At 38.8% G+C, this 26,330-nt stretch overlaps 1 protein-coding gene across 4 annotated transcripts in view; it reads right to left on the reverse strand.

Moving 5' to 3' along the window:
• The window catches only part of CPPED1 (calcineurin like phosphoesterase domain containing 1), a 58,071-nt gene that overhangs the window by 12,880 nt on the left and 18,861 nt on the right, over window positions 1–26,330 (reverse strand). For all 4 annotated transcript variants that reach the window (XM_080383460.1, XM_080383459.1, XM_080383461.1 and 1 more), the window contains one exon: window positions 9,577–9,999. In XM_080383460.1, the coding sequence (XP_080239586.1) occupies window positions 9,577–9,999 (423 nt within the window). The remainder of the gene's footprint in view (window positions 1–9,576; window positions 10,000–26,330) is intronic.

Genomic DNA, 26,330 nt, shown 5'->3' on the forward strand with positions numbered 1-26,330 from the left:
TCATTCATAAGCAGAATCTTTTAAAGCACAACTCAAGTTTTAAAAATCTGAAACAAAATTCGTATTTTAATTTGGATACCTTCTTCCAAGTTAAAAACTTGATATGAACACTTTGCTCATGGTTTCTATTGTTGGCATTTCTCAGTAGAACATTCAAAACCACCTCTGAAGACTTTCCCGTGCCCCTCCCCGATTTCCAATGTCTGCTTTCTAAAGCCAGCTCACCACATAAGTAGTCCTCGCAGCACCTTCTGCAAGCTCTTGATTCACATCTTTCTCAGTTTAAGAGCTCTGGCAAGATGGACAATTTTTACCAGTGTTTCCCATTTTCTCTTGGTTCTCATCAAGCTTTGTGAGCCAAAGCAGTACATGATTAAAAAGGGCTTTCCTTGCAGAGATGGTGTAATGGGTACTGTTAAACTGACTCATTGGCCCATTAGGAAAGGACATCGAAACAAGTATCTGAGATTTGCTTTAGCTGCTTCATGGAAAGGATTTGTTCAGAAAGGGATGACCAGGCCAGCCAGGCTCAGGAGCCTGCGTAGAAGCACGTGTACAACCATCGCATCCTCACAGACTGCAGTAGCTCTGATTTAAAAGAGATTATTTTTTGTAATGATGACCATCTTACAGCACTTCTGAGCCCCCAAACCAGACAAAGCAGAATAACGTTCTGAAAGAAACAGAGCTGTATACGAAATACCCAACCCCTCCTCCAGGACCGGTGATACTGGGACAAATTTGAAAGACAACTTTAGCTGCCTTGGTGGTGTAGCATGCTGTTGATTTTATTCCTGACAAGAATCAGATGAGAAAATAGTTCATTACCTGAAAAGAAGCTACGCACTGAGTATTATGCAGAAGACAGTTAGTCTGTTTGCAGGAGTAGCTAAGGTTGTTTTACAGAATTTTAAAAGTGCATCGTCTTCTTCCCACAAATTATAGTTTATCACTCAGAGAAACGCTTCTCAACAACAGTTCTGCAGCACCAGGGAAAAGGGTCAGCATGATTTTGATATAACTGCACTGTAAGAGAACAAAGGCATTTAGCTGTGTCTTATGGATAATTCCTCTGAGAGTGATTACATCCCAGTCTTAGCTTATTGTGCAGTTGCAGACCTGTAATTCCCAGAGTCCCTTACTCAGTACTCTGCTGCTGGTATATTCTGTAGCATAGAAAAATGCAAGAATATGGAAGACTGTGCATGTTTTCGACTCCATTTGAGACCAGAAAGAAAGGGGACTATGGCCTGCCTTCTCTATGGGGGCCAACAGACAACCACATCTTTTCAGTCAGTGTTTTGACCACTTTTTCTGTTTAAGGAGTAGTTAAGTCACTACAAAATACCTCTACTTTTAAACTTGAAATGCTAGCAAAGAATTTTTTTTGCTTTTTTAAATAGACAGCAGGCATATTCCATAACAATGCAACAGTAAGATTTTGTGAAATACATCTGTTTTCCTAAGTTCTTGAAAAATTTGATGCTTGCTAGTTTAATTCAAGAAATACAGATTGAGCCTGAGTCTCAAAGGAGATCTAGTTGCAGTGATTACAGAAATCCAAATAGTTTAAATGAGGATGGAAAACAATGCACTCACATTTATATTGAAATATTAAAAATTATTTCATAAAGAAACATGTCACCTGGAAAACAACTTTTCTCCCACGATCAGATGATACTGGGCTGGAATTCAGGCTCAAACTAGTTTAAATTCCAGGGATGTCTGATTTCAGTTTCTGTAACTACACTCACTTCCACGGCTTGCTTCCAAAACCCCCTGAATTCAGAAGAAGCTGTTTTCCAGCTCTAGTTCCTAACATACAAAAAACACATTTTGAAGCAGGTTTGCTGCATCCAAAATGCGACTGGCCTAGCCTCAGTTGGAAATTCAAACTGCTCAACCCAGCACTACAGGCAGTGTAAAAATATAGGAAGAAAATTACTAATATAAAAATAAACCAAAGAAAAGCAAGCAGATTTTCCAAATTAGGAAGAGAATGCCTGGAATAATCAGCATAGGCAATCAGTAGCATGCTTTATTTAGACTGAGCCTTCAATTAAATAAATGCTTTTCTCAGCAAAAGCAAATGAGACTGTAAGAGAACGAGAAGGCTAAATTAGTGCAATATGAATGACATAATAAATATGTAATGGCTACAGTACAGACCTTGCTTCTCCTCCTATGCACTCTGTAAAGAATTTGGGGAAAAAAGTTTTTCTGACTGAGCAATGAAATTTATCACATGGTCCAGATTATCCCCTTTAAATGCTAATTAATGTTTTTTACAGTAACTGCAGACATGAATCAGTGTTCACTGCCCTTCACTTACAGATTTATGGCTCTCAATACAGACTACAGGTGAAGTTCAAAGCAAACAAAAGGAGGCATTTCTTCACATAGCTGTGAAACAAGAAACTCCCTCCTGCAGAGCACTGTGAAAAGCTGAGAGTTTTCAAAAATCTACTGAACCAGTCTATAAGAGAATCATTTAATTGCACTATATTGATAACAACAATATGGTACACTAAGTCCCTGAAAGAAAAAATGTTGGAAATAGAAAGAGTACTTGGAAGAAAGACCATTATGCACTTGCTCTCCTGTGCTCTTCGCAAGGGTTTGGTTAGTAGGAGAAGCAGGAGACCGTGCTACAGGGATCATAATTCTGGTCTGGTTACTCTGCTTTTATGTTAGCTGTTCAAGTTGAATGATAAAATCAGGTTTAAAATAGAATTAGGCTTATCTAAAAATCACTGCTTCACTGGACAAAACTCTCATTCAAGGACTGAAGAAAGAGGATATACTAGCAAAAGCGGATCCTATATATAGTTGTTCCCAAACCTGCAAGAGCTAGAGAGGAACAGCAGTAGAGCCGAAATGGAAGCAAGCAGGTGGAAAGCCAATTCTGTAAAAAAAATAAATTTTACTGAGTGAAAAACTTGAACTTTATCAACACTCTAGTACTTCTAGTAGTTCAAGAGTTTTCATAGGCAGAAGAACAAAATAAGTAGTATCCAGGCACAGGGAGATGCTACTATAAGAGACGTGTGTGTGTGTGTACACCCACACAGATGTATGTGTAGATCTATTTTTTTAAAGACAACGTTTCTGGCAAATACAACCATTTAAGTCACATGGATAAGTTGATCTTGAGCACTTCGCCTGGAGTATCAGGCACAAACTAGCTTTTCTTTTTTCTTCTTTCACTTGCAGCATACAGCTGCTTTCTGCAGTGCTGAACAATGTGGTCAGTTCAACAGAATACCTGTCCTTAGAACAATCTTGCACCTCAAAATGATGTTCTTTCGGCTCCCCTACAAGAGCACACATTAACCACAGGCATTTTTTACCATACCTTTTTTCTCCCCAAAGGAGGTGCTATACATCGTTTTTTCAAGACCCCAGTACTACAGAGCGAATGATAATATTTAGTAGTCTTTGGAAACAAAACCTCTCATGTGGAATAGAACTGATTTTACCTCATTGCAGTCTGAGGGTGCTCACATCGCCCCATCTTCCAAGCAGCGCAGATGTGAAAGCATCAGTCACAGCACTGTTAACAGAACTGTTCGTGCTCAGGCAGTTCTCAGACGCTGTCCTCCAAAAAAGCCCAAATCATTAGCTACCAACAGAGCTCCAGTAGAAGGAAGCTGTCCCCACTGGTAAGTGTCGGGGATCAACACCCATCATTTTGTAACCTCTTCAGTCAACCTTAAATAACAACATCATAGAATTTTGTGTAGCCCTTTAGAAGCTCTATGTCATGCCACCTCCTTCATCAGAGGAGTTGTGTGAATAAAACAGAACTGAATATGAGCATTTATAGTGCATAGCACTATAAGCACCTTAATAAAAATATGCCATGTACTGTTGTTCACAAACATGATCCTGCAAACTTGCAGGAAAACTCCTTAAATTTGCTTTGTACGCTAAAGAATCCAGAGCTTGATGAAACTGGTGGTCAGTGGGTCCGTGTAAGTGGGAGACATTACTTTGCAAAGTGTATCTGTGAAAAGTATTTTTATATAGGACAACACTGAGTAGAGCTATATAGAGAAAGATCTTAGTCTCACTTGTTTTTTCAGTATAATCAGAGGAGAAAGCAGCAGCACACCCAGAGGGTCAGTCCAGATCACCTAATTAAAATGCTGGTCTAAATGACACTTTAGAGGTGCCATCTGTGGAAGGTTGCTCTGCGCTTCAAGTTAATTTTTGTGAATGCCTCTTGTGACCTCTCAGTGGAATTTATTTCCTGGTTTTGTTGCTTTTTCAACTTGAAAGTGAGGCTTTGTCAGAGACTTGACACAAACTCCGAACTATCCTGGTTTGCCATGTGCTTTGAGGATCAAAAAGAAATTTTCATCAACCAAAACCACAGCCCAGTGGATAAAAAAGATTTCAGAAATTGATCTAAGAACAACTGTTACTTAATGTCATTACAGACTATTAAATAAATGTCTTTTGTACTTGCTGCTGAATTTTTTTGGGGAAAAAAAAAAAGTCTTAAGTGTATCTACATGCTAGATTACATTATCATACCTGGGGACTGGTCTTAAAAAACCCTCTTACACAGTGATGTAGAAGATCTTAAATTTGGTCACTCTACCTATACAGTGAGTGCCTGATTTCAGGGTTGAAAGAGGTTGACCTAAATCACTAAAGTTGAAAGTATTTAATCTCAATTATCTTAAATACTGCCAAAGCAACACAAAAGCAAGCATTGAGATTACTCACTTGGTGTATGGGCTTTGCCAAAATCAAGGCCTCAGTGGCAGGAAGAAGAAAATATTACTGCCTTGTCAACTTTGATTACACAATAAAGAAAATAATGAAACGTAGCATATGTTGTCTGGTAAATTTTAGAAACAACAGCTTTCAACATTTCATGGTTTAATTTTGTGCTCAACATATCTCAGCTGTGGATGTTCAGAAAGCTTCTTCCTTTAATACTACTCTCCTGTCATAACATTTTTAAGGGGAGAACGTAGCTATCACACTTTCTTAATGAGTAAAGGTGTTAGAATTACAGCATCTACAGTCAGAAATATAATGAAAAAATATGCCATTTAATAAAGTTAGGTTGTTATTTTTCCCCATAAGTAAAAATTATTTTTAACCACATCTGAAAAAATACCTTGAACACATTTAGATGAACTTAAAACTTTTTAATTAAAAAAAGCTGGACACTTATGTCTATTATCTAGTAATTCTCTCTTGGATACAAAATCTTTCACCTAGATAGACCACCTATACTCTTCATCTCACTCTGAACAAAAATGCCTTTTCTCAACTTCGTTGGTGAAAATGCAGCTATTAATTTAGGTTTTATAAAGCAGAGCTCTTAAACAAGTTCAGACATTTGCTTAAATGTTTTAGTTCATTAGGGCCATTAAGAAACACTTATTAATATGTTGTGTTAAGGAATGTAAGTAATCTCAGTGGGAAAAAGGTCTTTAAAAGATTGTGTATAGCTCAACAAAAAGTACCCATACTTTTCAGGTCATAGAAAAAAAGTCTTTAACATCCTAAGAAAATTATATGGGAATAAGATATGTAAGAAAAAGTTTGTCTTCCATTACATAACCGCTTAATTTAAGACCTAGTTTATTACTTACGTTTATCAAAGACACATGACATGCAGACCAGATTTTTGGCTAGACCACTACTACTTCTTTATTTTCCCTACAAAGCTATGAGGAAACCTATTTATATCAGCACTATGTAATTCTTAAAAGCTGAATATGCATTTCACACAGCAGAGTCGAGTGACTCCAGCCACTCTCACAGATGAGAACGTCAGGTCTGCTCATTCACAGTCCTTGCACACAAGTTTTTTTTCTGTACTTCGCTTCTGTACGTAGAGGGGCCAGAGCACTGACAACTGAGGCTAAACTTTCCGAAGTTATACAAATCTGCTTTCAGAAATGAATTTTCACATTAATGATAAACTATACTCTCAACTGAGTTGATTTTCAGTGTCACTGAAATCACTTTTTCTAGGACAACACTTGTTATAATGCATTTAAAGAAAACAGAGTATGAGGGTTTCTTAGATGTGCAGCTTACAAGCATGGCTTAACTTTGCATAGTAGTAATATGTGTTTACAAGTGCCAGACTTTCAATTTATAAATATTTATCATAAGAACATGATTTTATCTTTAATTAGCCCAACTGCTAAGGACACTTCTAATGTGAGAAATGTAATTCAGTATTTCGTACCAGATGTAGCCTCTACAGCTAGTCTTTTATCTCTGCTTGTAATGAGCGGATACTTAAACCAAAACCATTATGTAATACATAATTGATTAGAAGAGAATAACTACAGAAAATCTGGGCTTTGAATTTAAAATAACAGTTTTCTGAAATTGCATACCTCACTCTAAAGCACCTGTGCAATATCATCATACTTTAAGTATCTGATTATTCCCTACACATACCCATATGAATTTCTTTGTTCATGGAAAGACCTGAATTACGAGACTGTCCTTCCTCTCCTGTCTCACTCAAACCAGGTGAGTTACAGCTCTGTTTGACACTTACAGAAAAAGTATAAACATGAAAACTGAGGTAATTCCAGGTCTGATCCTGGGTTACCAACAACTAAAATATGATGCTCATATAATAACATTGCATTGCCAAACACAGCAACCCCCCAAACATGCACGTTACACTGTAATTTTACATAATTACAGAACAAACCTTTAGAGTGGCTAGAAACACTTGAATCGGAGAGTGAGAAAGCAGAAGGAAGGAGGGACTGGTGGCAGGTCAGGGGAAGAAGAACAGTAGCAGCCTGGTGGACTCCTTAAAAAGCTAGACTTACTTTCTTTTCCCAGAATAAATAGTTACACCAAATTTCTAAATTAAGTGCTATAAGGGGTTAGCCTCCTTAAACTGCAAGTCATAATTAAAAACAACAACATGCAAAGTAAATTGGGATTTCATTAGCAATATTCTTGTGCTTCAGTCTGCCAAGAACATGTGAAGTGAATGGGGGGAAAACCAATTTGATGTCTAATGATATGCTGAAATCGATTATTCTTTGACAAAGCAGAGAGTCAGAAAATAAGTGGTGCCATTGCCTGTCTGTGCATCTGTCATACCATGGTAACTGCCTGCTGTTTGCAATCCACTGATAACGTTTTGTGGTCTTACAAAGACGGTTCTTCAATTGAATAATAAAATGGAAACAGAACGCATCCGTTACTAAGGAAACTCTGAGCCAACTTTTGGTTCAGCTAATTTTTCTCCGCAGTCTGAGTTACACTGAGCTGCTTGCTCTCTATATTCATTTAATTAGCAAAATGTTTGATCATTGGATTGTGAATATTACCTATTGACTCATTTACTTCTTGTATAACACAGCAAACAAAAGATCAATGTTTTAATATATTCATGAAGGAACCAAACACTGCGTCATTTTGGGGATGGGAACAAAGGACACAACGGGAAATGACGGAGGGAAGGTACAAATGGAATGCTGGCACAGAAAGGCATTTGGGAATTTCTTCCATAGAGTTGTCTTGTATTGCTGGCTTCCCATTCTCTCTGCCTTTCCCCCGTGACTTGAAACCTACCCAACTTTTGGTTAAGCCTCTGGATACACGTTAGTTTGAAATGTTTCTCTAAGAAACACGATAACATAACAACAATAGATATTATGATAATAACATTTTGTGTAATTTCTTTTACCTCTTGATTAAGCATATGGTTTCAGCTGGGATAATTCTCTTTTTAGGAGCTGGTGCAGTGCTGTGTTTTGGATTTGGTGTGAGAACAATGCTGATAACACATTGTTTTCAGTTGGTGCTGGGTGATGTTTATACCAAGTTAAGGACTTTACAGCTTCTCAGGCCCTGCCAGTGAGAAGGCTGGAGGGGCACAAGAAACTGGGAGGGGACACAGCCAGGACAGGTGACCCCAACTAACCAAAGGGATATTCCATACCATGGAATGTCATTCTGAGTATATAAACTGGGAGAAAGAAGGAAGGGATTGGGGGGACATTTGGCGTTTTGGCATTTGTCTTCCCAAGTAACTGTTACACATGATGGATCCCTGCTTTCCTGGAGGTGACAGAACACCTGCCTGCCCATGGGAAACGGTGAATAAGTTCCTTGTTTTGATTTGCTTGCGTGCCCGGCTTTTGCTTTACCTATTAAAGTGTCTTTATCTCAGCCCACAGGTTTTCTCACTTTTACTCTTCCGATTCTCTCCCTGATGGAGAGAATCCGCTCCACTCCACTGTGGCGGGAGTGAGTGAGCGGCTGCATGGGGCTTAATTGCTGGCCGGGATTAAACCATGACAACTGAGTGTTGCAAAATGTTAGTAAACCATCTGGGCGACAAAACTCTAGAACAGCACTGCTTGGGTTTCCACACTAATGCTTGTTTACTGGGATACACCTGTATGGCAATGTCCTTCTGCTAATAAGCTCTCCAATGAACCAGGACCTGTTTTTAGGCAACAGTACATGAGCAGTCATTTAGCTGCCTCACTTTCCAAAAGCAATACTCCCCACTATATTAACGCTAGCACAGAAATTAAAAAAAAGATACTGACGTATTCTTAATGTGTCTCCTTATGGGAAAAAACCCAACCCACAACCCTCTTCTAAATCCTGGAATCTGCAAATATGTCAGTCTCCTGGAGAGCCCTCAGCTGTGAATTTTGGCTCCACTGGCTGGAAAGAGTAGGAGATTCAGAGCTTGGAAATTGGTTTTGGATGAGTCCAGGCTTAACAATTATATGGTAAATTAGGAACAATATTATAAAATACTTGCATTGTTCAGTAATCCAAGTAACATGCTGTCATACAGATATAGGGAAAACACCACTCCAATGCAGCAATGGCAGGCTGGCAGGGAATTTTGAGGGACTAACACACTCCAGTAACATGCAGGCAATTAACAGGAAATAATGGAACAGCATGGAAGAGGAGCTGTGTACTCTGTCTGTCTCCATGGCATTCAAGTGTCATCAAACAAAGCTAAGGGATTTGGTACAATGCGCTTGTTCAGCGCATGTTCCACCTGCCCTTCATCCCAGAAATGGCCCCTATTAGTAATGGATATGCAAAGGATTGATCTTAGCAGAGCAAGATTCTTTTTAACACTGAATAAATCTGGAGTGTATTACACTCTTGGTTTAAAATTGGCTCAGTGTGGGAGAAAACAACCTCCAAGGTAATTCTGAATTCTGTTTCCATGTTTTATGTAAAACATAAATTCTATATTTTTCTCCTACGGCAATACCTGATCTTCCACTCTGTAGGCAGGAAAAACTCAGGTTCTTACATCTATCAGTACTTGCAAAATGGAATGCTTGCTATTTATTTTAAAGAGTTTCTAACTTTTTAACTTTTCTTTCAAAGTTTTAAGTTTTTCTTGATACTCTTTTTTTGTATGATTACATTTGGTTGATAATTTTGACCTGCAGGGAACAATGAGGCTTATAAACAGTACCAAAAATTCCTTGAAAACAGTACCATGTAAGTTAAATGTATTTTGTCTGGCAGCATAACCATTAACAATTTGAAACAAACATTTAAAAATAGGAAATTGTGAGAAAATACCTGCTTTATGAAACTTTTCCATTATCTCTTGACGAACTGATTTTTCCAAGTTGAAATAATCATGTTCTTCATCAGGTTTTCTCAGAAACAGAGGGATGTGCTGGAACACTATTACATGCTTGCATTTCTGTTTTTCAGCAGTAGCCATTTGCTCATTGAGCCACACATCCTGGGCTTGCTTTAAGTCAGGGCATTTGGAAGAATCAAAGTATAACTGCGAATTCAGCACAAGGAAAAAAACACCTCCAACCCAAAAGCTGAAGTAGTCATCTCCCCAGTTCTTGCAATAATTATCTATTGTTTCTCTTGTTGGAGTATTGCCGATATCATGATTTCCACTGACAAATACCAATGGTATATCCTGGTCAGTGTTCTTCAAAACATTCTTTAGATCTTGTTCTTGGTCCTTTCTCCATTGAGTTCCTATAGAAAAAAACCCACATTTTAGTATTTATGCTATTTTTTCCTATCGTTATTGTTAGCTTTCATTTATGGAACTATGTAAATTAAGAAAATATTTTATATTAGATGTGACTGTGATAACACGCATATTGTATGTCCACTCAACCCTTTCCCTCCCACTTCTTTCCTTCCTATATCAATACTCAGCCATTTTCAATAACTTGCTTTAAGCAAGGCTCTGGATAGGAACCAACAGATAGCACAGCAGTAGGTGATACAGTGGTCAGTGTTTTGCACCAGAAGCTTTAGCAGGCTGATTCTTTTCATCTATAGACAGATGTGGCAAAAAAATGCAGCAGCCTTGGATGATGTAACAGCTTTACACAAGGTAAAAACCGGGTCAACTTCTGGTTTGTATTTTATGGCTGTGCAAAGGAATTTAGTTTTTTTTGGTGGTTTGTTTTTTTTTGGGGGGGATGTGTTTTTTTATTTATTACAAGAACTACTTTAACAGCAAAAATATAATTAGTATCTTGTGGTAACTTCTTTATATGATGAGCCTGTTTTAATCATGAGCATGGCATTAATTTCAAAGAAAGGTAATTGTGTACTTCACTACTTTTTCCCACACCTGTTTTTATATTAATATGCATACCCAGACAGTTGCTTTTCTGGTTTTCAGAAATTTGTCCTTGTCTAGGTAGTTTTATGTAATTGCTAGATTAATTTAAATTCACTGAAAAAAAAATTAGAAAGCATTTTTTTAAAAAGAAGCGGTTTAATAATGACAGAGGGTTTTTAAAGTTTTCTAAAGAGTAATCTTTAACCAGAGGCCATTGATATGTTTATTCTTCATGGATTAAACTGAACATTTATAAATTGTATTTTGTCCTGCAATACATAACATGTATCTAACATGGGCACATTTCATAAATAATTACTGCATTTTTTAACTAAGAAGTTGTAACAGGATTTTTACAAGAACCCTGAAATAGATTTATAATATACATTTGCATACAGGTCTATGCAAATCAATCATAATGTATTTTTAATTAGTGTTCTATTTTTGTAACTACACATACATACAGAAATGTATCGGGGGCTCCTGTAATGTAACTATGAGATAAAAGATTTTTTCTCTGTGTTTCTTCAAAATACCCTACGATCAAGACGTTGACAAACACTGACCCTTAGTAACTATTATTACTGAAGATTTCAATTCCTTTTCTATACCCTACAGATACAGGGTTAAGTACTACCTTATTGTTGTTACTAGAATGCTACACCTTTAGAAAAAGTGGGAAAAAGCCATATTCATGTTACGTCTAAACATCAAGACAGATGTAAGATTTGGTATGTGGTGCATAAAAGTCAAAATCCACAACTCTCTTGTGTTTAACTGCGGTACGAGGCAGAAAGTTACTGTAGCAAAATCTTTGAGTAACTTGAGAAATACTGGGAATATGATTCCCAGTGTAGTCTAGAAAGTAGTGGACAGCAGATCAGTTTGTGGGGTATATTAATGCACCAGGATGGTGGCCAGTTTAGACTGTCCTTCCAGTTATAGAAAATACTGATCTGAAAGAGAAAATAATAGAAAATATTAATCTGAGAAACAACAGGGCAAATGGCATCTCATATTACTTGGGGAGCTGGATTTTAAAAAATAAAAATAAAATTTAAGTAAATCTGGCACACTTTGTTGTCCATGGGGTAGGGTACCTGGCTGAAAAAGCTGCTTTTCCTGCCACTCCCTGACCTGCCTATGCAAAGAGTTGGAAATTTCAAGCTATAAATATGAAAATGTATGGGGGAGGGGGGGTGGGGAAAAGGCGAGGAGGAAAGCTCTGTTAAGATATATGTAAACACATTACACCATGTTAATCTCCATGCTATCACTTTGGGAAATTTAGCTAACAGTTTCAGAGTATAAAGACATTTATGCATAAGTTACAGAAATAATTTGTAGAATTATGTATACCTCTTCCCAGTGGTGAAATGCAGGCTCTAGAGACTAACACTTAGATTAGATTTGTCGACAGCAAGGCGCTAGTTCCCTCATTTAATGCGATATTATTTCTATAGCAACAGAGAGACCTATTCAGTGTTTTATTGCAGAAAACAGACTGCTCAAAATGGAAAACAAGGTCTCTGCCCAAGGAGTCTAGGAAATCACACCAAGTAAAGATTATTTTATTGTATCTTGGCTTGACCTTTTCTTGGTAAAAGGTCAAAACAACTTCAAAAAGAAGAGAAACCCATGGAGATAAAGTTGGGAGGAGGCAAAGTACTGTCTCTGTACTCTTTGGGTGTAGTGCTGGAGAGGAAGGGCTAAGACATGCACGCTAATGGTGAGCTGTACTACAGCGGCACACACTTTGTGCTACAGTGAGCCACACCACTGCACGGTCCCCCCCTGAATGCACCTTCCTCTAAAACTGAGGTAAGTTAATAGATAAAGAAGATACAGAAGGGATAAAGAAAAGGAGAAAGCCGCTAGAAAACTACAGTGGTCACTGCCATAGCATAAAGCACATCCCCTTTAATCTCTACCGGGCACAGAGCTATCTATGTATAGTATTTAATTATTCCAATTAGTATGAAGAACAATTTGATTACATGTATTTCTTTAGCTTAGGTAGAGGTTTGTTGTGGATGAACAGGAAAAAAATGTAATACCAAGAGACAATGATAAAAAATAATTTGAGAAGTGTCAGGGTAGATGTAACCGAAATTAATTTCTGTTGTTTATCCTGGCATCATGTGCATTGACATTTTTAAATCCCAGGCTACAATATTCTGTCTTTATGTTAGGTTCTGTAAATACAGTCCTGCCCTGAGATAAATGACTTCACAAATTAAAAGCCCATAGCGGGCAGTTTGGCTTCTATGAAAAACATGAAAGTCAGAACTGTTGCTAGTGTAGTTGCCTACAATTTCCCACAGCTTCCCAGTCTATCGTTTTTGAAAGTGAACAGGAACGTAACGGTGCAACGTTAACGTCTCTGTGGCAGCACAGCTTTCTGTTGTGTGTTGTATCACTGTTTACCTAAACACTTCCAACAGGCTTTCCTGCATTGCTTAAAGGAGCCAAGATGACCTGCCTTCACACACTGCAAGAGCAGATTTCAAGAAAGTACTTTTAAAGCGTTTTTGCTGAAGCTGGCTTCTGTCAGCAGAATACACAGATTATTCTGCATAAGAAATAATCCTTTAGCTACTAATCCACAGTTTACTTTGGAATTCCAAGCACTGGGTCTGTTTTAAGGCACTAGCTATAAAAACAACTCAAAGCACTGTTTACCTCCAGACCGCATCTCTGCGATGCATGCTGAGAGCAATTCCTGCATCTGAGGCAACTCTTCACTTACAGTAACCTCCACCAATACTGTAACTTCCCCCAAAAATATTCCAAATTAAAAACTGGCAATTGATTAACAACAGCACCTGTTTTTCTACTGATACGAATTAGGAGATGGGAAGGGGGGAGTTATAATGGTATTATTAGGTGGTACCCCCAGGTGTTTCTGTGTCAGTGTTAGGAGAAATCCAAGTACTCCCCCTCACCAAGGCAGGAGAAGCCTGCCAGCCCCTGTGGGGGGCACGGTGTGGGTATTGGCCTGGATCTCCAGTTCATGTCATTTTCCAAGAAACGGAAGTTCTAGTGAGCTAATCCGACTTCTTTTAATGATCAAAGCTATTGGTCATAAATTCACAGAGAAACGAGGCCGTAAGAGGTCAATGACTCAATATTGTGTGATGACACTGCATTTCAGAGAACTTCTACTCCCCAGACATCTGAGGAGGCATTTTCAGGGACCTGGCTGGCACAAGCTGACTCAGCCACAGGGCAGAACTGCTGCAGCTTGACCCGTGATATTGATGTCGCTGCTGTTTCTAAACCTTTTGGGGGTGAGGTTTTCTCAGAAGCTGGAATAGTACCTCTCTTGTGTACCTGCTCAGCACATCTTGACACAGACAGTACTGTGTCATGATTTGCGACACAAAAGGCTATAGGCATAAAAAAACATGCGGACCCAACATCTGCTTTTAAAAGTTTGGCAAGGGGGGCTCTAGCTGAGCCACAGTACGTATGTATGTCCCCACTGATGCTCTGCACAACGCTACGACATCTCTCCAACAACGCTGCTCGGCTTAGGCTGAGGACCAGAACAGGTACTTCTAGGATGAATTACTCAGTATGTACAAATGTAGCACAGCGATTTCCTGGATATCTAAATTACTCTGTTTCAGTATTCCAATGTATCTTAAAAGTGTCCCAAAGTTAGGAGTCGCAAACAAAATATTTAAAAGAAAGCACAAAATTTCAGTTTGAAAAAGAAAAAAAAAGTTAAAAATGTTTTAACTATGAGCTTTTATGTAAGCAACACTTGGAAAAGTCCTGATATGTCAACTGGAATCTGCCTGACATGTAACCCAAGAGACTGATTACCAAAGAACAGGTAAGAGCTAGATTGTAGATTAAAATACTACGCAAACTATCAAATAGAAATAATACCTAAATATGATAAAAGCAAAATAAAAAAAGTCAAAATGCCATCAATGCAAATGGAATTTATAAAAACTTTGGGCCTATTTTTCTGTAATTTATTAATGATACCAGGAGAATTACTCTGACGTGAAAATTAATTCTTGTTGGAAGCAATCACATGACTGTTACAAACAAACAAAAGACAGACCTGTGTATTTCCTGGGCTCTACAGTGCATCAGATTTGGCATGCCATTTAGAGGACTTTCCCTAGTAGTATTCCCTGACTTTCTGGAGAAGAGGGGAGGGGAGTCCCAGGCTGTATTCACAGCATGCTCCTTCTCTAAGCACCTCTGCTGAAACACGTTTAACTGCTCCCTCTCTCCCTCTGCGGGAAAACAGCCTCCTCCTGTTCAACACAGGATTGCCTTTCATCTCTGCAGCCTTTCTGGATACCTGGCTGGTGGCTCCAGTTTAACAGGGCTGCAGCTAAGTTCCTACTCATCCCTCTCAGCATCTCTGAGCTGACCCCCACCCAGTGACAGCCTCACTGCTGCACCCGTCACTTGGAAGACGACGCAAGCCCAAAACAAACGGTATCATCAAGAACAGACTGTATCTTACAGGCCCCTTCTGCAATTATATCTTTAATGCATCTAATTTTTATGCACTACCACAAACAAAAGTTTAACTGAGCTCTAATCTTGTCACATCTCGATTACTGATACACAGTTTTCTCTAATCTTTGCAAATGCAACCCAGAGCTCTGATGCAGATGGAGCTTTCCCGCCCCAAAGCTCTAACACCATTCCCTCCTGGGCTGCCTTCTTTCCTAACCTTCCTCATCTCATCCATACAGGTGACTCCTGCTTCACTCTCACAGCCAAACTCTTACCCTCCTCTCATCTGTTTACATTACCATCCCATAAAAGTAACGATTCTCTCCTTTTCAGTGAACAGTTAGAAAAAAAAAAACAACCCACCTTGCTCTCCACATTAATTTTTCCTAGAATGCTACAAAAAAATGTGATAATAGATTGGGTGCTGGCATAGAAAGAAAAAAAAAAAATCTGTCAGGCCACCCAGTTCAGCCTTATTTGTATTCTTGTTAGTCTGTAGTCTTCATTGTTTTATCTTTCAAACCTTCCCCTCTAGCATCTAGCATTGTTTTAAAGTTTCCTCTCTAGTATCTGCCATAACGAAGTCATGCAACACACTGTGTCATTCTGGGTTATTACATGCAAGAATAAGCTGATCAATTTTCATAAACCCAGTACTGTCATGTTCTGAAATAGGCTTTGCTGGCTTAGTCTGTGCTGGAATAGCTAAAATGTCTCCTCTCTCTTCTTTGGACATACATATTTCTAATATTCAAATAGCCTGAAAACAATTTCATGATGTGCATAAAAAAATTATTACACAGTTAAAAATAATGTCAGTATGACTATATTCACCACTGGACAAACTGACTGCTCAGTGTGATTTATAAAGAACCTCATCTCATGAGCTCCACTGAAAAGCAGGAACTGAAACTCTCATTTGGCTACAGCTGGAAGGGACTGATTTTTTTCAGTGCATTAGAAACAAGTAATAATCTGTCCTGAGAGACAAAAAGTGATCACACCAAAGAATTTACCTGCATGAACAGAATTAAGTTTATTTTGTAACTTTGGGCATTGAAACAAGAAGAAAACTCCAGCTCTAGTTAGTAATTAATAATTACATTAAAACAACGACAAAACCCCAAAAGTGGAAGCCTATTAGGGGATCCATCGCTCCTAGGTTTTTGGTGCATGACATTAAATATAATGACTGCAAATGCCATCATTTTTCTGAGTGCTAGCCACACAGGTGCCCACTTAACAACCTAATTTGTGCCATTTACTGTTCCACCTTCTGCTGTGAAAATAAGTATTACGCTTCGCTTAAGCACAACTCTGCCTTCCTTACCCTTACTCATCTCCTGGCTATGCAGAGCTGTCACATCAAGCACAGCCCATTGCTGCCTTTGGGTCTGTTCTTCTGATGAAATCATCACAGGCACGAAAAAATTCCACAATGTTACAGAAGTTACAACAACCAACAAGAAAAACAAGCTGAAGATACGGAAGTCTAATTTCCAGTAACTGTTCATTTTTAAGACACAGAGCAAGATTTTAATCTTTGGCACTTTCTTCAAATGACTACCTGTGTGAATTTTACAGATTTTTGGGGCCGCCTTCATATTTGCATTTTCATATTAAGCAGTTACAGCATGACTAATAACTCTTGGAAACATCAGCCCCTTAAGTCTAATGTAATTGTCCTCACTGTTAAACTGGGAAATGTTGAAGGTGTGTGCTTCTCCTGATGTCTAAGGCATTGTCTACCCTTACAAAGACATCTTTGCTACCAGAACAAGTGCAGAATGAAGAGGCAGTTAATATCAGCCAGAGTCAATGGTTCAGACACAACACTTCTTCCTTAGAATACACTCTCTTAGCCCAAATAATCTTTTGCCAGTTTGTGTACGAGCTGTAATTCAGAGAATTGCTCACAATGCAGGCAGGCAGAGCGGGAACGCAGCCTGCTCAGAGCCACAGGCACAGGCAGCAGGTGGATGCTCTAGCCCAATTCCTACCCAGTAAAACCGTGTTACCAACCATCAACTATGTTAAAAGTTGAGAGTTTGGAAAAGACTTGTTTCAGCTTGATTAACTCAGAATTATGGGGGCTACATCTTCTGCCACTGACTTCCAAGGAAGAAGAAAATCCTTTAGAATTCAGAGAGATGGAAAAGCATGGAAATGTGCCTTTTAAAAAGTCAGTGCTTTTAAACTAGAAAGACAGGTCTAATTACCTCGTCTGACCATACCTGCATAATCCAAACACTGACTTTGTGCAAGTTACTCCTTACATATTGCAAATCCAATTCCAAGAAAACAAAGGAGGCAACAAAGACTAACACAGAGACATAGTTACTGTACAGTGTGCCAAATAAATAACTCCCTCTGGATGTCTGCTCCATGTACGTATTTTCAAATGTTCATAGACAGCAGTTGAATGGCTAAAGCTGAAATTATGATAAGCTAAACCAAAACTTTCTGGTCAAAGAAGCAAAAAAAAAGAAATCATAACTGGACTTTGAGAATTTAAGTTCTTACTAGAACATGAAGAAAATTAACTATGCTTCCATACATATTTATATGTATTTTTATACATACATAAAATCTAGTACTTGCACTAGATTTTCAGTACTAGTACTGAATCTAGCACTTGTACTGATACTGGTATCATAAAAGTATACGATTTGAGCTAAGCGTGTAATTAATCGCATCTCAATGACTTTCATATATAGAGTGTTACCATCAACAGGATTCTGTGGACTGGACTAGAGTCTAAAATACAAGTAAGTATATACTTGCTGAAGACTAAATATTTGCTTCTGACAGCCTAGTGGTTTCTTTGCAGTATGAAACTGCAGTGTATTGCTGAACATGCACAGAGCATCTCTCATGCTTCCCTGCTCTTAGGCTGATGACAGTACATTAAATTTCACACTAAGCTGTTTGGAGGCTTTGAATGCTCCATTAGGTTTACTAGAATCAGATAATTACTATAAAATGTTTACTTACACAACCATAGCAACAGTCCTTGAAATAGGTGTTATTAGGTGTTTGACAAAGAATGTGCTACTTACTCAAATTCTCAGATGTTATTAATTAGCATTAGCATAAGAGTTTGGAGAAGAAAACAGCCAAGAATCCTTTTGGTTTGAGCTCCATCCTACCGAGCATATCTAAGTTTTTGATAGGTTGTAACAGCAACAGGCATGGATGCGGTGAGTTTATTTAGATTCAGCTACCTTATTGTCAGGAAATTAGGTCACACAAACACTGCTCATGTTATTTCAAGGCGGTAGCAGAAAAAAGCCCCACTGATCAGTAATGTATTCATTAAAAAATTGCCTTGTATTCAACAAATTTTTTACCTATAGCCTGATTCAGTATAAACATTGTAAAGCCACTGCTTCTACCTTGCACTTAAAAAGTCAATCTGTGCCTTTTCTACTTTGTGCTCTATTATAAATCTCCACTAACAAAGATTTAGGAATTGGGATTTAGCTGACAATTTTGCTGAAACTGCATGTGACAGTAGAATACAGCTGCCTCCTCCCCAGCTGTGCCAGGCTGATGGGAGTTAAAAAAACCTACACAAACTTGCTTTTGTTAGTAAACCAAGCAGCCAGTTCAAATGGCATCTCCCCCACCGCCCCCACCCCCCCAAAGGTGACATGCCTACAGTCATTTTTCAAGCTGGAACCATATTTTAAGACACCATTTCTTAACCTGCTCATATGCTTGTTATATGCACAAATGAAACATCAGCATTCATGCTCTTGTCTTCTAAATGAGAAAGGGAAATTTTAAAAGAACAATTAAGTTTTTAGTTAAAGTTAAAACTTTACAAAATATCTCCTTATATACATGCTTCCCTTAAGGACTAGCAGAGCAGCTTAATTTTATCTAGCAAGTTTTTTTTTTTAGATTAACATTCCAGTGTTTTGGGTTATTTAACAGTAGTTTAAAAGCAGTAATGAAAGCAGTTCACAGCCAGACTTACTGTGGTAAAATAACTTTTTGAGAAAGATATTAAGCATTATCAGGCATTTTTTTCCTTTGTATAATGTCCTACTAATTTGCTCTATATAACACTAAGAACTTGAATGGGACCTGACATTTCTCTGTAATTTATTCAGTTCACAAATGTATAAATGGCAGCTTGTGCATTTGCATGCAGATTTCAGCATTACATTCATATCACATCTTGTGTGCAAAACCCACCAGCAGCAAATCTCCAAATCTCCAAACAACTCAGTTATTGAAATGTGAACAAGCTAGTTCATATCTGATGTAATAAAATACAAGTACAGCAGTCTGCCTTCTAGAAAGGACATCAGGCTGAATCGACTGCAAAACAATTGCAAATTTAGATGTTTGTACATTAAATGTCTGTGAAGTATTTCCTACGAAGAACACACACGTGCAAATGACTGTGGACTTTACCAAATATAATAAGAGTCGTGAACTTCAGTATTATCTCAACAGTCCTTTTTAGTGGATCCGAAACTGAAAGACTGGTGGGACTTCCTGGGAGTCACCAACTTTAGTTCTTACGGAAACCAAGTATTCACTGACCTTTCTTGGTCAAGCCTAAGACTGTTTTTTAAGTAAGAGAATTTATAACATTCAACAACTGGTTTTAAACAGTAAAGCTTTGACTAGAAACATTTGCTATGGTATGTACTTTCCCCTTAATTTAGAAAGCTGAACAAGAGTTTTCTTAGAGTTGCCCTGTAAGGCAGGTGTTCTAATTATATGCTGCAGCCTATACTTTAAGATTTAGTATCTATTAGAACTACACTTTTGAAGTCATATTAATGCACTCAGTATTTAACAGAAACAACGAGACTGAAATATTCTGGACTGCGGCAGTTGCACTTCAAATTTGGGCATGGGAAAGAGGCTCAAAATAATCCAGTTAGTAATTCTCTTGGGAGACAGGATGCCTTCAAATGTTACAGTGATTATAAACAGAACTGAAGCCATACTGCTGTCTGGACACCAGAACCATCAGCTCTCATGTTCCTCAGCTCTGAAGCTGTCTATTCTGAACGTAAATAACTTCACTCTCTGCAGCATATGTGTCAGCGCTTATAAGAGGTACTGATTGTATAAAAGCCAGTATGCCCAGCTCATCTTGTATCCTGATCATCAAATTGTCAAGCAGAAGCCAAATGGAGAAGTCCTGATTTGAAAATCATGTCCCTTAATTGCTGCCTGAATACAAACTCAAAATTCCAATATTTGGCACCTGCTTTTTAAAATCGTTGTGCATATAATTGCCTGTATTATATGAAAAAACTGTTTGCATGGAAGAGAGGATAGGGTGCATAATTTTGAGGAGACACCTAGCAAGCAGTTTTGCTTCTCACATTAAAGCACATAGTGTTGCCCAAAATTGTAATTAGCTGAATTAGGCTGATATGCTTTATTGAGGCTTTACAGAAGTGTTCAAGCATTAATGAAATGTGCAGAATTTGGGGGGAAAAAAGCCATGCACCAGAGAGCCCTGTATGCAGTCATGAGGAGCTGGCTAGCAGGTAAGAAGGTCCCGGAACAGTCAGAATCCCTGGAAGCAGCAGGCAGAGAGCAGGAGAGCCACACATCCCAGCTGGGCAGGCAGGGGCTCAGGATGCCTGAAGCAGAGGGAGAACAGGCAAAGGGGGTGAGAAATACGGAGGGATGCTGAAGCAGGCGGTGCACATGCATGTCCAGCAACCTCACAGTGATTCTGTGACGTGATAATTCCCTTGCAAATCCATGATCTTGCCTTTTTTACAGGATACCAGACTGTCTAGGTAGTCTGTACCTTTGCACCACTATACACAGCATGGTGCTAAAGGGCACTGCTTCCCTCAGCTGCAGCAGGTGCCTTGCCCTGCTACCTACCTGCTTTTTCACCCCCATTACGCTTAAAGCAGTCTTATCCCAGCTCTCAGGGCTGCACTGCCTCAATGCCAGTAACAAGCTGACAAGCCCCACAGGACTTGCAGCATCTGGCCAGCAGTCTGTAGGTAGCAATGGCAATACTCTTCTGACTGTGCTCCTGGGCAGCAGTGGCATCCATACCTATACATGACCATTCTATAATTGCCCAGGATAATTAACATCCTTTTCAAGGATGTCTTCAGCAACAGGAAAGTATGAAATGGCATTCCCAAAGGATTAGGGGTTTGCCCTGGGTTTAAATTGATACTGGACAATTTACACCTTAACTGGCTGTAACGTACCTATGGAACGGACTATGGAAAACTGTACATATAGGTACCATCTCTCTGCAGAAGACTGGTGGCACATCACAATTTGCTTTCTCCATCAAGATCAGCAGCGAGTTGTTCCCTCCTGTTGAGTCCCTACAGTTATACTACAAATGTAAGACTATGTATCTTCTATGTTGCCTTAGTATATGGCTCTCTGTTGGATTAAACAGCAGTTGTTGCTATTCTTTTTAGGACATTTAAATTTTACAGATACGGGGGGAAAAATATGTAGCTGCCTCAACTACAATTCAGACATTCAGGCTCTAACAATCTCCTTTAGCTGCAGCCTAACCCCATCCAGCTCAATAGGTGTGCCCCTGCTGTCTGTCTGAAGTTCTTCTGGTACTTTCTGTTGTGCTAACAGCCTGAAACATACATTAGACAGCATAGCAAAACTGTGACAACATGTAACAGACACAATCCTGGAAGATGATGCAATCCAACTATGGCCCAACAGTGTGAGAGATACGGACAGCAAGCATACCAAGGAGCAGTAAAAAAATTACAAAATATGACTAACTCTGTAAAGCTGATTGAAACAATCACGTTTTAACTTGTTCCATTTACAGAAGAGACAATTATAAAAACATGTATATTTTATCATGCTTTAAGGTACCAATATTCTGACCAACTCCATGTAGTTATCCTACCATAAAGAACCTTCCGGGCTTTGATTGACATTAGTGGGTTAAACAAAACCCATCCAACTATCCAAAAAGTTGGACAAAATTAAGATAAAAGGCTGGGTCTAGCTGGTAATAGCCTCTGTAGACAATTCTAAACATTGTACAATTTATTTTGTTGAAGAGCACAGTTAAATTTTTCATACTGGACTACATAACTTCCCTCTGCACACATTTTTGTGCAATGTCATGGTTGGTAAAAATTCCCTACATTTTCTCCTGCTGTACTATGCAGACTAGGAGAGCTTTGTTTAAACTCGGAAGCTTCAGTTTAATTCTCTCCAACCATCTTCTGTTCATTAAGGTGTAACTAGTTTGCAACTGAAGAAAAAAATAAAAAAGTCACACCATTTTTACTGCAGTGTACCATATTCACAATACTTAGAAGATCTAAAATGTATTTCTGTGTATACATGAATGGAAAAACACATGCAAAAATAGATCTGTTGGCACACGCTTATTCTACCAGACAGACAACTATTAAATGTATATGGCAAACCTGTCTAATGTTAAGGAAAGATATTTAATAATAGAATACAAGAAGTTAAATGAGACCTTGTCTTTAGGCTAGATACAAAATTCATATTGCGATCATATACATTCTACAAAGCTACTGTCCTTCCTCACAGGCCCCTTTACTACAGCACTGTAACCACTCAAAATAGTATCTTGGAAAGGCTGCAAGTATTCCCAATATTCTGAGACAGGAAGAAAAGCTGCTGTAAGAACAGCATATATTGATTAGATATAACACATTAAATTAATTTTGTTCTTTTCTGTGCAAAAACTGCCTGTTTATATGATATTTATATTATAATACTATGGTAGTCACTGTTAGAAAACCACAACAGCTACTCTTAATGGAGACCCCAAAGGGTCAGTGTATGACATCAGAAGTGTTATGGAAAAACTGGTCAGATTAATTTCTACTGATGGGTGCTTAAGCTTATCGCATATACCTCTGACAAGATAATTTTACTCTTTTTAAACACCCCCTGGAACAAGGTGTACCAATTTCAGGGCCACTGCTGAGGTCCAAAATGGCACAAAGCAGCTCTAACTCCAGTGAATGGCTCCTTCCAGCTTCCCTCCCTCCCCACAGCCTCTGCCTTAGAGGAGGCGCAATGCAGCACAAGTAATTCAAGAGAGCTAGGAAAGGTACTAAAGGTGTCTGAAATGAGTAAGACCACTTAAATTTTTTTTATCAGCTATAAAATGAATGGAAATCTATGCAAAAAAAGCCGCACAACACCAGACCTTGGGAATGAACAAGAAAGCATGAATAGGCAACAACGGCTTATCTTGTGATCCAACTAGAAAGCAAGATGGACGATTGCTTCAGAAGCTAGTGAGAGAAATGAAAGTATACACAGATTAATTAAAAAGGAAGAAGTATCATCATAATTAATTCCCTAGGCACGTCAGAAGAGCAGACAACAGAATTCCTGTACTGGAATTCAGTTTATTTCAAATACAATGGCTTAGTCTCCTGCCATCACTTACACAGCTGTCTAGATTGATTTGTTCTTTGCAAATGGATATTAAAAAAACCCATATGTGAATCGTTCAGAGAAAAGACCTTTGAAACAGCAGATGCAAGTGATGTGGGCATCCTCCAGCTCTCAGCGAAACAAAGAAATTCTGAAGTAAGAGCACAACACTTACAGCTCTGACCTGTCAGGTGCTGTTCCCCTCACCTTAGCAGTGCTAAAGGTTCCTTCACCAGAATTAAATGTTTCAGAAATGTGCTATAGATAACGGTTTGAAAGCCTGTAATTAAACAATAAATACAAAGCAAAGGCTGGGGGGGGGGGGGAAATATTTTTCAATACTTCGGACTTAATTGACTGAAAAGGCTGATGTCAGATTATATAGCACTGAATGACCTGGGCAGGAATGTGCATATTAGAGATTATGCCTTCACTGAACTAAAGGAATTAGTACAAGTATTCACAGTATACTTCAGGTACCATAATACTCAATTCTAGTGATTTTGTTTTCTTCTAATTAACATAGACACACACAAAGTAATCTAAAACTGCAAGCATAAACATTACTTGCTCACTGATCCATTATCAGACTGCTAACAGATCAAGCTTAATCAAGTTCTATCAATTTTTTTTATTATATACATTATTAGACAAGTCTTATTTCATTACAGTCAGAGCTAAGTAAAGTTTGCAGGAGACTTGATGTCTTACTTGTTCTTTCACTCATGTAAGCAGAGAAATTAATGAAAAATAATTAAACACCTGGTCTAAAGCTACATTGCATAAAGGATGTTGCTGGCTAGAACTGATGTCTATCAAGTTACTGACAGCAGTTGTATCATTAAAAAAAAACCCTGCAGCTAAACAATTTCCTTCAAAGGAATTCAGCCACGTAAAAATAGCTGCTAGATTCTCAGCTTTACAAGTCAGTGTTTCTCTGTGGCTTCAGCAGGGTGACCTTGGCTACGAACAGCTGAAATCTCTGCTCTTGTAACGAAACACGTTGAAATGCGGAAGCTGTTTCCTGGACACCGATCTATACTTGAGGTATGGGATGAAGAAGGAAGCACAATGATTCATGTTAAACTGAAATAGGAAAGACATGCAAGAAAGAAGACAGGGGAGTTTGCCCTCAGTGTTTGGCGAAAGCTACTCTATGGAACAGACACCAGGTTTGTTGAGCTTGTGAGTCAGGTCAGCCACTGAGAGCGGGGTTTTGTTACAGACCACCCGAAAGGGGCAAAGACGTGGATTGAGTCTTCCACAAGCAGCTTGAAAAAGGCTCCAGATCACAGGCCTGTGACCTCTCTTACCGGAGGCTAACCTTCCTGACATATGCTGACAGTCCAGGAGGGAGTCTGAGACAACCTCTTGACACAGACAGGACAACCAGGGCCCACTCTCCTAGCCCGGCTACTCACAAACACAGAAGTGCTAGGGAATGTGTTAAGCCCTGGCAGCCTTGGCTGTAGCAGCCACCAAAGTGGAGTTCAAGATCCTGAGAGAAGTAAGGAAGGCAGACAGCAGATCTGGGGCCTCAGGACAGCAGACAGGCTTATTCAGGGAACTGGTATACGGGATCCTGCGGGAGGCGGCTCTGAAAGGCAAAAGGAGTTTGAAAGAGTTGATGTCTTCAAAGACAAGCACTTCCTAATACGAGAATGGTCCCTCCTGATACTGGTGGGGGAAGGAAGTAGGCTATCGGGAGAATGCCTTGGCTAAACGAGGAGCTCGGGCATGAGTACTGATGGAAAAAGGACATAAAAGGAGATGGAAGCAAAGATGGACTTGAAAGGAAGAATACTGAAAAAATACCTGGGCATGCAGGACTGGTGTTGGGAAAACCGAAGCTCATTGAGGGCTGAAACTAGCAAGCAGCATGATGGGCAGCAAAAGCTACTACTTCAGCAACAAGATAATAAGAAAATACAGGCTCACTGCTGAGTAAGGCAGTGACAATAGACAGGTATTCAGTGCTGCTTTTGCCTGTCTTCACTAAAATGTTCTTGCAGCGTTAAAGGAGCAGAGGAAATACTGTAACATTTAACATACTGTAGCAGAACAGGATTCAGCCAAGTATCTCCTGAAAAATTTCAACCCAAGCAAGTCCATGGGACCGGATGGGATGCATCCAAGAGTAGTGAGAGAGCTGGCTGATCTCACCATGAGGCACCTCTCTATAATCATCAAAATAATCTATAATCATCAAAAGGCTGTGGAGTTAGGATGTTGCAGATGAGTGGAGAACTAGATGGGTGAGAAACTGGCTGGACTGTTGGACTGAAAGGGTGTTAGTTAATACAACAATATGGGAAGTTGTCATAAAACAAAACAGAAGGTTCCAATTTGGTATTAGAAATAAATTTCCAGAGTTTTAGAAAAATGCAGTGAAACAAACATATTATCCAATCAACAATATTTTGCAGACTACCATTTTTGCCATACTAGGTTAGGGTACACTAAATGCATACAAGTGTCTTCAGATGTAAGTCCTTCATTATCAGGGTGTATCTAGTTGTAAGTATCGAGTTTACAGAAATTACTTTCAGTAACACAGTTGCACTACAAGGTATTGCTTAAAATTCTTGATTGTGTGCCACAATATTAGCGTTACTAGGAATAGATATCCTATTCTTGATTATGTAATCAAGCAAAACTTCTGAAAATAATATTCAGTGTACAAACTACTTTTAATCAGCAGCTAAATACCAAGATACTGATTACGTCGTTGCTCTAATGACATCTGTAATGGATTCCAAGTGCTGTGCCTGATTGCTTCCCAGCTGATGAGTATTCTGTTCATCACTCCTAGCCGCTGGAATTCTGA

This window comes from Falco punctatus, assembly GCF_963210335.1.
Source record: "Falco punctatus genome assembly, chromosome: 4".
Taxonomy (NCBI): Eukaryota; Metazoa; Chordata; class Aves; order Falconiformes; family Falconidae; genus Falco; species Falco punctatus.